The sequence below is a fragment of the Chlorocebus sabaeus genome, chromosome 24 (assembly GCF_047675955.1).
Source record: "Chlorocebus sabaeus isolate Y175 chromosome 24, mChlSab1.0.hap1, whole genome shotgun sequence".
Lineage (NCBI taxonomy): Eukaryota > Metazoa > Chordata > Mammalia > Primates > Cercopithecidae > Chlorocebus > Chlorocebus sabaeus.
In genome coordinates this window covers 79,069,012-79,083,399 of record NC_132927.1, presented here as the reverse complement: position 1 = coordinate 79,083,399, position 14,388 = coordinate 79,069,012, and the positions used below count along the sequence as shown (strand labels likewise).

At 42.5% G+C, this 14,388-nt stretch overlaps 1 protein-coding gene across 1 annotated transcript in view; it reads right to left on the bottom strand.

Moving 5' to 3' along the window:
- RCOR1 (REST corepressor 1) overlaps window positions 1–14,388 on the bottom strand; it is a 133,131-nt gene that overhangs the window by 22,272 nt on the left and 96,471 nt on the right. The window contains exons 4-6 of the mRNA XM_007987912.3: window positions 10,510–10,562; window positions 1,465–1,626; window positions 344–462 (exon numbers count right to left, since the gene is read on the bottom strand). Coding sequence (XP_007986103.3) covers window positions 344–462; window positions 1,465–1,626; window positions 10,510–10,562 — 334 coding nt within the window. The remainder of the gene's footprint in view (window positions 1–343; window positions 463–1,464; window positions 1,627–10,509; window positions 10,563–14,388) is intronic.

Below are 14,388 nucleotides of genomic sequence, written 5' to 3'. Positions count from 1 at the left end.
AGGTAAAAACACACCAAATGAATCTTGTAAAAATATGCCATATTAAACCTCTAACTACAAAATAAAAGATTCTTTTTTATTAAAAGGAGCCAACCCTTCTAAAGGGGCAGGAAAAAAAATGGGTCAAAGTTAACTGACTCAAAATGGAAGTTCACTGACTGCAAGGAAAGAGTGGTGAGAAAAAATCCCTGAATAATGTAACACACTCTAATACATCTCATGAACATGCAGTTCCACCGGGAAGGCACGGGGAGAAAACCAGTCATTCTGCCTTGCCTTTGTGTATCTGGGGCTCTTAGATAGTCCCCTAAGTGGTTAGACAACACCCCAGCCACGTGCTCACCTCTCCTCCCGCTCCCGTTTTTGTTTCCGGGCATGGCGATCCATCACACTAGTTTTAGTCCTTGTCTTCTTCCAAGAATAGTAAAATTTTACCAGACTTGCTATAGATTTATCAGGAAGCTAAACATAAAAAATGAGTTGGTTTATTTGAATATAAAAGTAATCTTGAAAAATCAAATGTTTAGATACCTTTAATAAGGATCACTCTTCTATGTCTGAAGCCATAGCCCTTTTTTCTGATAAGAAAAAATTGATAAATGGATTCTTATCAATAGACATTTTAAATTACTGAAGTTTGTAAGTGAAACTTAATGAAAACCAGTTCAAGATGAATCAAGAGTTTTCACACACCCAATGTCCTTAAATAAAACTTAGTTTATTTTTTAAAAATTCATTTTAACACTTAATGCAAATGTCAGTAAGCTTTTAGGTAGGAGTCTACCAAAGAGCTTTCCAGAATGTAAATGATAAGTCAGCTGTCCCCAATCAGACAGAGCCCCTTGAGGCACCACCTCAGATAACCATGAAAGATCTTTTGTGCTGGGTGCGGTGGCTCACATCTGCAATCCTAGCATTTTCGGAGGCCGAGGCGGGCAGATCATGAGGTCAGAAGATTGAGACCATTCTGGCTAATATGGTGAAACCCTGTCTCTACTAAAGATATAAAAAATTAGCCGGGCGTGGTGGCATGTGCCTGTAGTCCCAGTTACTCAGGAGGCTGAGGCACGAGAATCGCTTGAACTCGGGAGGTGGAGGCTGCAGTGAGCCAAGATCGCGCCACTGTACTCCAGCCTGGTGACAGAGCGAGACTCCGTCTTAAAAAAAAAAAAAGATCCTTCGTATGGGTCTAATCTTTTGGGAGTACCAACAAGAGGGACTGGGGCGGGTGGGGAGGGTCCAATCACAGATGACAGGATGGGAAGTGCCAGAAGTGCTTTACTCCTATAACTGGAAAACTCCTATCCACAGAGCAGCACGTACTAAGCTGAATCTTCGAAAGGGGAACTTTATAAAAAACGGGAATATTTATGTTTGAGTATGATATCCCTATCTCAAGTATGCTGCAGAAGAGAGTAGCTAGGAGAAAAAACTAGTTAGAACTCAGTGGTCTCATCTACTTACCATTTGTTGGATTCTATGAAAAGTTTTCCCATGAAAACTAAAGGCTTGCTCAAATAAGACTTTATCTTCCACAGTCCACTCATCTGGGAAAGGGGTAAAGTTGGGCAAATCAGCCAACGACTTTTCGATATTATGTTTATGCCAGAAGAGCATCCCAAGAGCCTACAAAAATCATATCAGCGAAATTTTAGATCAAAAAACAATGAAAATGGAAATGAGACCAAAAAAAGGAAAGTGAGAACTACTTCATATTTAGACAAACTCACTCATATACAGTGCTAAGTGGCAGACACTGTCAGATGCCCCTTTTTCTATTCTTTATAATTGTGGTAACATACACACAACATACTTTTTTTTTTCAGGTGATGTAATTTTTATTATAGGTATGTCTTTTAATATAGGTATAAGTATCAAGAAAGAGTGAAGCAATTTAAATAAATTATTTAATTTTCAAACAAAATACAGTATATTTTAATTGGAAATTACACATACAATAAAAATATTTCTCTTGGAAACGATAAGTATACAATTCAGGATGGTGATAACTTGTTGGGTACAGCAACAAGGGAAGGTGATACTTGTTAGGTATGGCAACACAGGTATCATCAGGGAAGTGGTCACAGAGAAACTATCTACAAACAATTCTTCTAAAATAGTTAAAAATTAGCATGAACATAAAGAGATGAAATGAAAAATGAATACTGGCTTTCACTCCTTTCCTTAGAAACTGGCTGGGTGTGGTGGCTCACACCTGTAATCCCAGCACTTTGGGAGGCCGAGGTAGGTGGATCACATGAGGTCAGGAGTTCAAGACTAGCCTGGCCAACATGGTGAAACCCTCTCTCTACTAAAAATTCAAAAAAAAATTAGCTGGGCATAGTGGCGCACGCCTGTAGTCCCACCAATTCAGAAGACTGAGGTAGGAGAATCACTTGAACCTGGGAGGCAGAGGTTGTTCCAGCTTGGGTGACAGAGACTCGTCAAGGGAGGGAGGGAGGGAGGATTTATTACTGTTACTCCATTTTTCTAATAGAAACTTGATTTCGGCCAGGCGCGGTGGCTTACACCTGTAATCCCAGCACTTTGGGAGGCCGAGGTAGGTGGATCACATGAGGTCAGGAGTTTGAGCGCAGCCTGGTCAACATGACGAAACCCTCTACAAAACTCTACTAAAAATACAAAAACTTAACTGAGTGTGGTAGCGCGTGCCTGTAATCCTAGCTATTCAGGAGGCTGAGGCAGGAAAATCACTTGAATCAGGGAGGCATAGGTTACAGTGAGCCAAGATCGCGCCACTGCACTCCAGCCTGGGCAACAGAGCGAGATTCCGTCTCAAAAAAAAAGAAAAAAAAAACCCCATAAATTTTATCCACCTAACCATCCAAGTGAACAGTTCCGTAGTATTGAATACATTCATAATGTTGTACAATCATCCCAATATCCATCTCCAGAGCTCTTTTCAACTTGTAATAGGGAAACTCTGTACCCATTAAACAACAGTTCCTATTCCCTCTCCCTATTCCTCCCAACCCCCAGCCCCTGACAACTATCATTCGACTTTCTGTCTTTAAGATTATTATTATTATTGATCGGGTGTGGTCGCTCATGCCAGTAATCCCAGCACTTTGGGAGGCTGAGGTGGGCAAATCACCTGAGGTAAGGAGTTCAAGATCAGCCTGGCCAACATAGCGAAACCCCATCTCTACTAAAAACACAAAAATTAGCCAAGTGTGGTGGTTTGCGCTTATAATCCCAGCTACTCGGGAGGCTGAGACAAGAGAATCACTTGAACCTGGGAGGTGGAGGTTGCAGTGAGTCGAGATCATGCCATTGCACTCCAGCCCGGGTGACAAGAGCAAAACTCTGTCTCAAAAAAAACTGTTTTAATTTATTATTACTATTATTATTATTATTTGAGGCAGAGTCTGGCTCTGTCATGCAGGCCAGAGTGCAGTGGTACTCACTGCAACCTCCACCTCCCAGGGCCAGGTGATCATCCTTGATTGCCTCAGCCTCCCAAGTAGCTGGGATTACAGGCACATGCCACCACACCTGGCTAATTTCTTTTTTCTTTCTTTTTTTTTTTTGAGATGGAGTCTCGCTCTGTTGCTCAGGCTGGAGTGCAGTGGCGCGATCTCGGCTTACTGCAAGCTCCGCCTCCCGGGTTCACGCCATTCTCCTGCTTCAGCCTCCTGAGTGGCTGGGACTACAGGCACCTGCCGCCACGTCCGGCTAACTTTTTTTTTTATTTTTAGTAGAGACGGGGTTTCACCATGTTGGCCAGGATGGTCTTGATCTCCTGACCTCGCGATCCGCCCACCTCGGCCTCCCAAAGCACTGGGATTACAGGTGTGAGTCACCATTCCCAGCCAAATTTCTTGTACTTTTTGTAGAGACAGGATTTTGCCATGTTGCCCAGGCTGGTCTTGAACTTCTGGGCTCAAGTGATCTACCCACTTTGGCCAGAAGTAGAATTGGTGGATAATATGGTAATTCTATTTTTAATTTTTTAAGGAGCTGCCATCCTGTTTTCCCCACCGAGTGTACCATTTTACATTCTCACCAACAGTGAATGTCCTTGTCTCTTATAACCTTTTTTAATTTAAAGTCTATTTTGACTGATATTATTATAATCACTCCTGCTTTCTTTTGGTTACTACTTGCATGGGATACCATTTTCCACCCTTTCACTTTAAAATTGTGTCTTCGGAGCTAATGCAAACCTCTTGTATATAGTGGGATTCTGTATTTTTTACCCATGCTGACAATCTCTGTCCTTCGGAAAGTTTAATCCATTTATATTTAAAGTAATCACTGATAAGCAGGAACTTTTGTCATTTGGCTGTTTCGTAAACTTCTTAAAGCTTTTTATGTCCTTTATTTCCTGAATTACTTACTGTCTTTTTAGGTTTTTTTGTTTTGTTTTGTTTTTGTTTTTGTTTTTTAAAGACACGGTTTCACTCTCATTGCTCAGGCTGGAGGAGCAATGGCATGATCTTGGCTCACTGCAACCTTCTCCCTTCCAGGCTTAAGCAATTCTCCTGATTCAGCCTCCTGGGCAGCTGGGACTACAGGTGCATGCCACCATGTGCAGCTAATTTTTTTTTGTAGAGACAGGGTTTCGCCATGTTGCCCAGGTTGGTCTCCAACTCCTGAGCTCAAGTGATCTGCCCGAAGTGCTGGGATTATAGGTGTGAGCCACCACGTCCAGTCTCATTTTTATGTTTTGTTGATTATTTATAGTGAAAGATTTAAATTTCTTTCCATTTCATTGTGTATATATTCTATAACTATTTTCTGAGGCTGGGCATTGTGGCTCACACCTATAACCTCAGCACTCTGGGAGGCCGAGGTGAGAGGATCACTTGAGCTCAGAAGTTGGAGACCAGCCTGGGGAACGTAGCAAGACCATGAATCTATGAAAAACAAACAAACCACAAGTTAGCCAGGCATGGTGGTGCACGCCTGTAATTGCAGCTACTTGAGGGGCTGAGGCAAGAAGACTGCTTGTCTCAGCCCAGGGGTTTGAGGCTGCAGTGAGCTATGATCACACCACTGCACTCCAGCATGGGTAACAGAGCAAGACCTTGTCTCAAAACAAAACAAACAAAAAGACACAAGTTTTTATTTATTTTAAATTGCACATTAGGCCTTTATTACACTGATCTAGAAAGAAAGATTTAGTAGTTATGCTCAAAATGAATACTGGGTCCACAGGGCAGAGCCAAGCAATTAGAACACGATTTAGAAATCAGTCAGTGAAAGACATATTTGGACATGATCAAGAGGCATTTCACTGCCACAAAACAAGGTAGGGGAGGGATTCGAAAACCCATAGCAGGATGCAATCCTACCCCTTCGAGGTCAAGAAGTTTATCCCATATTGGTGTGAGGAATGGCTTCTTTTCCTTATTTTTATTTTTTTGTTGTTGTTGATACAGAGTTGTGATCTAGAGTGCAATGACATGATCTTGGCTCACTGCAACCTCTGCCTCCCAGGCTCAAGCGATCTTCCCACCTCAGCCTCCAGTGTAGCTGAGACTACAGGCACCCACTACCACGTTTAGGTGATTTTTAAATTTTTTATAGAGATGAGATGTCACTATATTGCCCACGCTGGTTTCAACCTCCTGGGCTCAACTAACCCTCCCACCTCATCCTCCCAAGTAGCTGGGACCACAGACACATACCACCATGCCTGGCCGATTTTAATTTTTTCTAGAGACAGGATTTTGCCATGTTGTCTAGGATGGAATGGCTTATTTTCTGATGACCACATGTAGGACTACTTCAACTGCTACCAAAAATTCCAGAAGGGGGCTGGGCGCGGTGGCTCACGCCTGTAATCCTAGCACTTTGGGAGGCCGATGTGGGTGGATCATGAGGTCAGGAGTTCGAGACCAGCCTGACCAACATGGTGAAACCCCGTCTCTACTAAAAATACAAAAATTAGCCAGGCATGGTGGCGGGCACCTGTAATCCCAGCTACTCAAGAGGCTGAGGCAGGAGAATCGTTTGATTCTCGCCGAGAGGCAGAGGTTGCAGTGAGCCGAGATCACACCATTGCCCTACAGCCTGGGTGACAGAGCGAGACTCCGTCTCAAAAAAATAAAACAAGGCCAGGCACGGTGGCTCATGCCTGTAATCTCAGCACTTTGGGAGGCCGAGACGGGTGGATCGCGGGGTCAGGAGATCGAGACCATCCTGGCTAACACGGTGAAACCCCGTCTCTACTAAAAATAAAAAAATTTTTTTTAAAAATTAGCCGGGTGCGGTGGCAGGTGCCTGTAGTTTCAGCTACATGGGAGGCTGAGGCAGGAGAATGGCGTGAACCCGGGAGGCGGAGCTTGCAGTGAGCCAAGATTGCGTCACTGCACTCCAGCCTGGGTGACAGAGTAAGACTCTGTCTCAAAAAAATAAATAAATAAATAAATAAATAAATAAATAAATAAATAATAAAAAATCCCAGAAGGGTTTTTGTTTCGTATTATTTTTACATACAATTTTTTGGAAAAGTAAACCTAACACATGAACTTAATACAGGATTGCTCTCAACCTTCTAGAGCCACCTTCCCTGGGGTCAGGGAGGAAATGGTTGTTTTTTCACATCACTGTGCAGGTTATAGCCATCTTCCACTGGAATGAGCAGAGCTCTCCTGACAGTAGTTTGACTAGAGAAGAGTACAGGATTGGCTCCTAGGGTCAAACAGGCTCTCTTTGCTTCTCCTCCTTGGTCATGACAGCATGGCTCCTCCCGCAAAGGTCCTTAGTAAACAAAGCCCTGGCAAAAGTCCAAGTCACTACCTCTCAACTCTCTTGGATAAGGGGAACTTTCTCCCTGCACCAGAGGTGCTATTCTGACTAGATTATATGAAGCAAGTGGGTGCAGGAGACAAAAATTGTTACAATGAAAATGTGAGCCACCAGTTCCCATCTGCAGCTGCAACGTAAGATGCCTACAGATGTGGTCAGTGTGGCATGTGCAGAAAGGAGGTGAAGAAGAATGGTTGGGCAGGGAGTGTTCCTTGAGAGAGCAGTCAGCTTGCTGGCCTTCACTTCTGGGCCTTGCCCTGGGCAGCCACAGCTTCCATGGCTTTATGCACGGTCTCTTCATCCCCCAGGAACTTTTTTCATTCATGGGCTTGATGGGCTTCAAGTTCTTGTCCAATCTATAGACAATGGGATTACCAGTTCACAAGTTCAGCTCCACTATGGCCTCTTCAGAGAGACTCTCCAGCAGCTTTTAATTGAGAATATCCTCATTTCTCCCCTTTACTTTTGAAAGCATTTTCTCAGATACAGAATTCTTAGTTGACAGTTTTCTTCTCTTGCTGCTTTGAATATATTAGCCCACTTCCTCTGGCTTCCAAAGGTTTTGACAAGAAATACCCTAACAAGCTTATTCAGGATCCCTTATATGTAATAGGTTAGTTCTCTCTTGCTGCTATCAAAATTCTCTCTCTTTTCGAAGTTTAATTATGTGCTTTGGTGAGTTTGAGTTTATCCTACCTGGAGTTCACTGAGTTTCTTGGATGTTTATATTCATGTCTTTCATCAAATTTGTGAAGTTTTTGGCCCCTATTTCTTCAAATAATTTCTCTGTTCCTATCTCTTTCTCTTACCCCTTATGCAACTTTCACATGCATATGTTAGTCCACCCAGTGTGTTCCTAGGGTACCCTAGGCTCTGGTTACTCTTCAATCTTTTCTCATCTGGCTGCTCAGACTTGAATCATTGCCACTGTCCTTTCCTCACGTTCCTTCTTATTCTTTCTTGGGACTCTTCAAATCCGCCTTTGAGCATGTCTAGTGAATTTTTCATTTCAAGTGTTTAAGCTCTAGAATTTCAATTTGGTTTCCTTTTAGGTTTTCCATTTCCTTACTGTTATTTCCATTTGTTCATACATCATTTTCTTGACTTTTTCTGTATCTTCTATTAGTTCTTTAAAAACGTCTTTAAGATAGTTGTATTAAAATCTTTGCCTAGTAGATCTGTCACCAAGGTCTTTTCCCAGGGACAGTTTCTGTTGATTAATTTTTTTCTACCGAATGGGCATAATTTACCATTTCTTTGTATGCTCTGTGATTTTTCTGTTAGAACCTAGACATCTAATAATCTAGTAACTCATAATCACACTCTTCCTCAGGGCTTGCTACGTTCTTCCTAAGGCTTTGCTTTCTTTTAGTTGTAGGCTCGCCTCCATGCTGAGGATCAGCCTGAGTATACACTGAAGGTCTTCTCTGAGGCACTGACTTTCCTTGCCACTGGTCACAGAACCAGCATGGTTCTAGGATCCGTGCTCTTCAAGTACCACACTTTACTGCCTCAATATATAAACAAAGAAAGTAATTTATGAAAGCACAATTGTTGTGTTATTCTTTTAAAAATTATATATATATGTTATATATATGATATATAAAGGTCTCAGCTTAGAAAAATGGTAGAAATAGAACAAGCAGGCCGGGCGCGGTGGCTCAAGCCTGTAATCCCAGCACTTTGGGAGGCCGAGACGGGCGGATCACGAGGTCAGGAGATCAAGACCATCCTGGCTAACATGGTGAAACCCCGTCTCTACTAAAAATACAAAAAAAAAAAACTAGCCGGGCACGGTGGCGGGCGCCTGTAGTCCCAGCTACTCGGGAGGCTGAGGCAGGAGAATGGCGTGAACCTGGGAGGCGGAGCTTGCAGTGAGCTGAGATGCGGCCACTGCACTCCAGCCTGGGCGACAGAGCAAGACTCCGTCTCAAAAAAAAAAAAAAAAGAAATAGAACAAGCAACAAAAGAGGTAAAATGAGATAATCTAGCAATACTTTGCTAATGGTAATTTTTACACTGGAATTATAATATAGGGAATTTTCATGCTAATGCTCTTTTTTTATTTTTTATTTTTATTTATTTATTTTTTGAGATGGAGTCTCGCTCTGTCGCCCAGGCTGGAGTGCAGTGGCACCATCTCGACTCACTGCAAGCTTCGCCTCCCAGTTTCACGCCATTCTCCTACTCCTCCGGAGTAGCTGGGACTACAGGCGCCCGCCACCACGCCCGGCTAATTTTTTTTCTGTATTTTTAGTAGAGATGGGGTTTCACCGTGTTAGCCAGGGTGTTCTTGATCTCCTGACCTCGCGATCCACCCGCCTCAGCCTCCCAAAGTGCTGGAATTACAGGCGTGAGCCACCGCGCCCGGACACTAATGATCATTTTTAAAGGAGAAATGATCAAGACTACCATCCTTAAGAATTCATACAGGTATATTTTGCAATCATCGAATAATTAGAAGTAGCTTCAATGACCAGGATAGAGTAACTAAATGTAAGGCCAAGTCCAAAAGAAAGTATACCATTTCACATAATCTAAACTTTTGGTAACTTCCATCATTCAGAAAAATAAGAAATGTCAGTAACTTACAGGTTTTAAGATCTAGATTAATGCCATGGAAAGCATTAATCCAACTTGATGTGTTCAAAGTAAACCATTAAAGCTGAAACAAGGTATCATCACACTTTTGCAGAAAAATAAATCTTGTGGATTTCTTATTAGTACATTCCAAACAACATTTAAAAGAAAATCTTGGCCAGGCGCAGTGGCTCACGCCTGTAATCCCAACACTTTGGGAGGCCCCTTCTCTACTAAAAATACAAAAATTAGCCAGGCGTGGTGGTGCGTGCCTGTAATCCCAGCAACTTGGGAGGCCGAGGCACGAGAATTACTTGAACCCCAGAGGCAGAGGTTGCAATGTGCTGAGATGTGCCATTGCATTCCAGCCTGGTTGCCAGAGCGAGACTCCATCTCAAGGAAGGGGAGGTGAAGGGAGGGGATGGGAGGGGAGGGGGGGGACTTTAATCAAACATTTACAACCTGATAATTATTCAAAATGGTGAATATTAAAACACTTCAGGTAAGAATGTGAAAACATGCATCAAAAAACATCATTATACAACCAGAAGAATGAAAAATCACATATTCAAATGAGAAAGCACTATGTTCAAGCATCCAGCTCCTCAGTAATCACTAAGTAATCAGTGTCCTAAAGGCTGTAGATCTGCTGAAATGCACAGATGTGCCTTTTTTTTTTTTTTGAGACGGAGACTCGTTCTGTCGCCCCGGCTGGAGTGTAGTGGCTGGATCTCAGCTCACTGCAAGCTCCGCCTCCCGGGTTTACGCTGCCTCAGCCTCCCGAGTAGCTGGGACTACAGGCGCCCGCCTAATTTTTTGTATTTTTTTAGTAGAGACGGGGTTTCACGGTGTTAGCCAGGATGGTCTCGATCTCCTGACCTCGTGATCCGCCCGTCTCGGCCTCCCAAAGTGCTGGGATTACAGGCTTGAGCCACCGCGCCCGGCCACAGATGTGCCTTTCAAGTCAAAGCGTCCTCTAATATTCATCTTGAACAAGAAAAAGAAGAACAGAGTTTGTGTAACACTACTAGTAATTACCAAAAAATTGCTAATGAGGAAACACTGCTACTCAATACAGAGAAGAAAAAAATAAAATTATTTAGTTATAAATACTCATTTTTAACAGCAAAAGAAAGAAAACCATGATATTACCTGTTCCATGTTGTACCCATGCTTTTCTTTGGCAATGGCAATGTATTCGTCCACTGAAAAACAAGATGAGACGCCAGTAAACAAACTGAAGGACAGAGTACACCCTATGGTCCACTAGAATTGATACACGTGTATATTTCAGGCCTGCTAATACGGTTTGGCTGTGTCCCTACCCAAATCTCATCTTGATTTGTATCTCCCACAATTCCCAAGTGTTGTGGGAGGGACCCAATAGGATGGTCTTTCCTGTGCTATTCTCCTGATAGTAAGTCTCACAAGATCTGATGGTTTTAAAAAGGGGAGTTTCCCTGCACAAGCTCTCTCTTTTTGCCTGCTGCCATCCATGTAAAACATGACTTGCTCCTCCTCACCTTCCACCACGACTGTAAGGCCTTCCCAGCCACGTGAAACTGTAAGTCCATTAAACCTCCTTTTCTTCCCAGTCTTGGGAATGTCTTTACCAACAGCATAAAAACAGACTAATACACTTGTCATGTACAAGACTAAAAGAACAGACAGTAACAAAACAGAATCATTATAATACAGTTATTCATCCCACAGAGAAACTTCTGAATGAATATTCTGGCATATTAACAGCAGTTATCACCTGGTGATGAGATTATGAGTCTTCTTTAAAAGAGAAAAACAAAGGCTCATGCCTGTAATCCTAACACTTCGGAAGCTGAGGCGGGAGGATCCCTTGAGGCCCGGAGTTCTAGATTAGCCTAGATAACATAGTGATAGATCCTGTCTCTACAAATAATTTTTAAAAATAATTAGTCAGGGCCAGATGCGGTGGCTCACGCCTGTAATCCCAGTACTTTGGGAGGCTGAGGCAGGCGGATGACTTTGAGGTCAGGCGTTCAAGAGCAACCTGACCAACATGGCAGAACCCCATCTCTACTAAAAATACAAAAATTAGCTGGGTGTGGTGGCACACACCAGTAATCCCAGCTACTTGGGAGCCTGAGGCAGGAGAATCGCTTGAACCCGGGAGGCAGAGGTTGTAGTGAGCCGAGATTGCACCACTGCACTCCAGCATGGCGACAGAGCAAGACTCCGTCTCAAAAAAAGAAAAAAGGAAAAGAAAGACAAAACCTTTAGTTCTACTTAAAACTTTCTACAACAAACAAGTATTACTTTAAACAATATGTTTAGCAGTAAAAATAAATATGAAATTGGGGGTCATTTTTAGTCTCAGCTCAGGTTGAATAATGAACAAACTATTCTTATGTTTTAAAAAATTCTGAAGAGATAGATTACATGGCCCAGTGCTTGGTATTTGCTTTCAAATATGTACTCCTCCAATACAAGGTGGTTAGCTTTCAAGTACCATGGAAAATACCAAGGAAAACAAATTGACTCAACCTCCAGAAGAAGCTGCCACCCCCAAAGATGAATCAATTTCCTCCCTGAGGATATTCTAATCTTTCTTCCCAAATGTACAAGAAAAAATAATGCACTAGTCAATAGCACTGCCATATGTTCATGCACGATTTTCCTTTATGAATTAAAAAAATAATAACACAAGCTAAAAAAAAAAAATCAAGTAGTATAGAACTGTATGAAGGTAGGCAGTAAAATCCTGACTAGTCCCTATTCCCTCTTGGCTCCTAAATCTTACTCTCTAGGTACAATGGCCAAACTTACAGAAGACAGGCTCAGAGTGATCCACTTTCCCACTATGACACAAAGAGTAAACAGAGGAGTCCTAACAAGTCTGAGCTTCTCCATCTCCGTTTGCTATGCGATTATACCAAAAGCATGCTCCCAGCTCTGGGAGAACTGTCAACCAATTTAGGAAACAGAAATCAATTTTGAAAAAGAATTCCAACTCTTATAGAAGCATGTATTCTAAAAATTGGGAGAAAATATTCCATTGACAAAAGAAAAAGTCTATCTAATTCAAACAGCAACTAATTATATACTGCAGCTCAATATTAATTCTAATATAAAACCACTAATTTTCCATTTGTTTTAATATTTAAAATAGTTACAAACTGGTTACCTCACTCAGATTACAGTAAAATTTCAACTTACTTGAAAGTCAGCAGATGACAAATGAAATGACCATAGTTCGTCACAAAACTCTAACTGGTGATTTTAAAAAGCAGGGCAAAGACCAGGCGCGGTGGCTCACACCTGTAATCCCAACACTTCAGGAGGCTGGAGCGGGTGGATTGGGAGGTCAAGAGATCAAGACCACCCTGGCCAACATGGTAAAACCTCATCTCTACTAAACATACAAAAATTAGCTGGGCATGGTGGCGCATGCCTGTAGTCCCAGCTACTTGGAAGGCTGAGGTTGCAGTGAGCCAAGATCGTGCCACTCCAGCCTTGGTGACAGAGCAAGACTTCATCTCAAAAAAAAAAAAAAAAAAAAAAAAAAAAAAAAAAGCAGGGCAGGGAATTACTCCAAAGTGTGTCCCTTGCTTTTTACTTTACAATACAGTAGATTATGCCAAATAAAAGTGCTCTAAGGTTCTAAAAAGCGTCAGATGAGGCTGCTTGAACAGGTGGTTCTGTATACCTGGCCAGAACCCTGCAGAGAGACACAGGTAATGTGGGGGTTCATACTGGAGGAGATGAGATGCAAATGGCAGCATACCAGACCTAGAAACAGACGGCAGGCCAGCTGATTAAAAACCAGGTCATGAGATGCACTCAGGAATATGTAAGGACAGAAGGCGAAAACAATCTGCGGTAAATTGAGGGTCAACTCTGGGGGTCTGCTTGTTTAAAACTGGCTCGAAGGGCTCCTTCCTTTAATAAATACTTGGTAAATGAACAACAAATGAACCTTAAGCTTCTGCTGTAAAATCTCAAGTCTGAGAGCACACTATTATCTACCTTAACTGAGTAAGGAATGTATGTATGATCACCAGTGACATCATCTTTGCACAAACACAGGCACAGGCTGAACAAGTGATGCAGGAGTCCCTGGAGTAGCCCAGCACAGGGGTTAGTCCTGCCCGTGGTTCTTGGGCAGATGTTATCTCCTCAGAGTCCCTCCTGCTACATCAGTAACAAGGCCTGTAAAGCCTGTGCCCACTGCCTGCAACTAGATTTAGCTACAAATTATAAGACACACACAAGTATTTGTTGAATGCTACTCCATTTTCATCTCCTCTTTTGTTTTTTAACTTAAGAATCAGCTGGTGGTAGGAACAGTAAGACAGTAGCACAGTAGATTCCGAATGCTGCAGCTGAAGTTATATAGGACATCTGCCATACTGTAAACAATACGGTATTCTTACTAAGGTGACCTTTAAGTCACGTAACTTTTTAGATTTTCTTGGATGACCGGGTGCAGTGGCTCATGCCAGTAATCCCAGCACTTTGGGGAGGCCGAGGCAAGAGGATCACTTGAGGTCAGGGGCTCAAGACCAGCCCGGCCAATATGGTGAAACTCCATCTCTACTAAAAACACAAAAATTAGCTGGGCGTGGTGGCGGGCGCCTGTAATCCCAGCTACTTGGAAGGCTGAGGTAGGACAATCGCTTGAATCCCGGAGGCAGAGGTTGCAATGAGCCGAGATCGTGCCACTGCAGTCCAGCCTGGGCAACAGAGCGAGACCCTGTCGTAAGAAAAAAAAAAAAAAAAAAAAAAAAAGATTTTCTTGGAGATCACCCTGATGACTCAAATCTAAAGTAAAGGAAGAAAGCACGCTACTATAACTACTTAAATGAAGACACATGGTGTGTCTACTAGGTGCTTGGAAGGCTGTGATGAAATGAAACTAATCTGTAAAAGGAATTACCATCTAATACTTACTAGCAAATAAACACTTTTCATTCTTTTCATTGTTCCCAATGTCCAATAAAAATTAGACAGACATTTGCTGAATGAATGCCTGGGGTGCTGTAATATGTACAATGT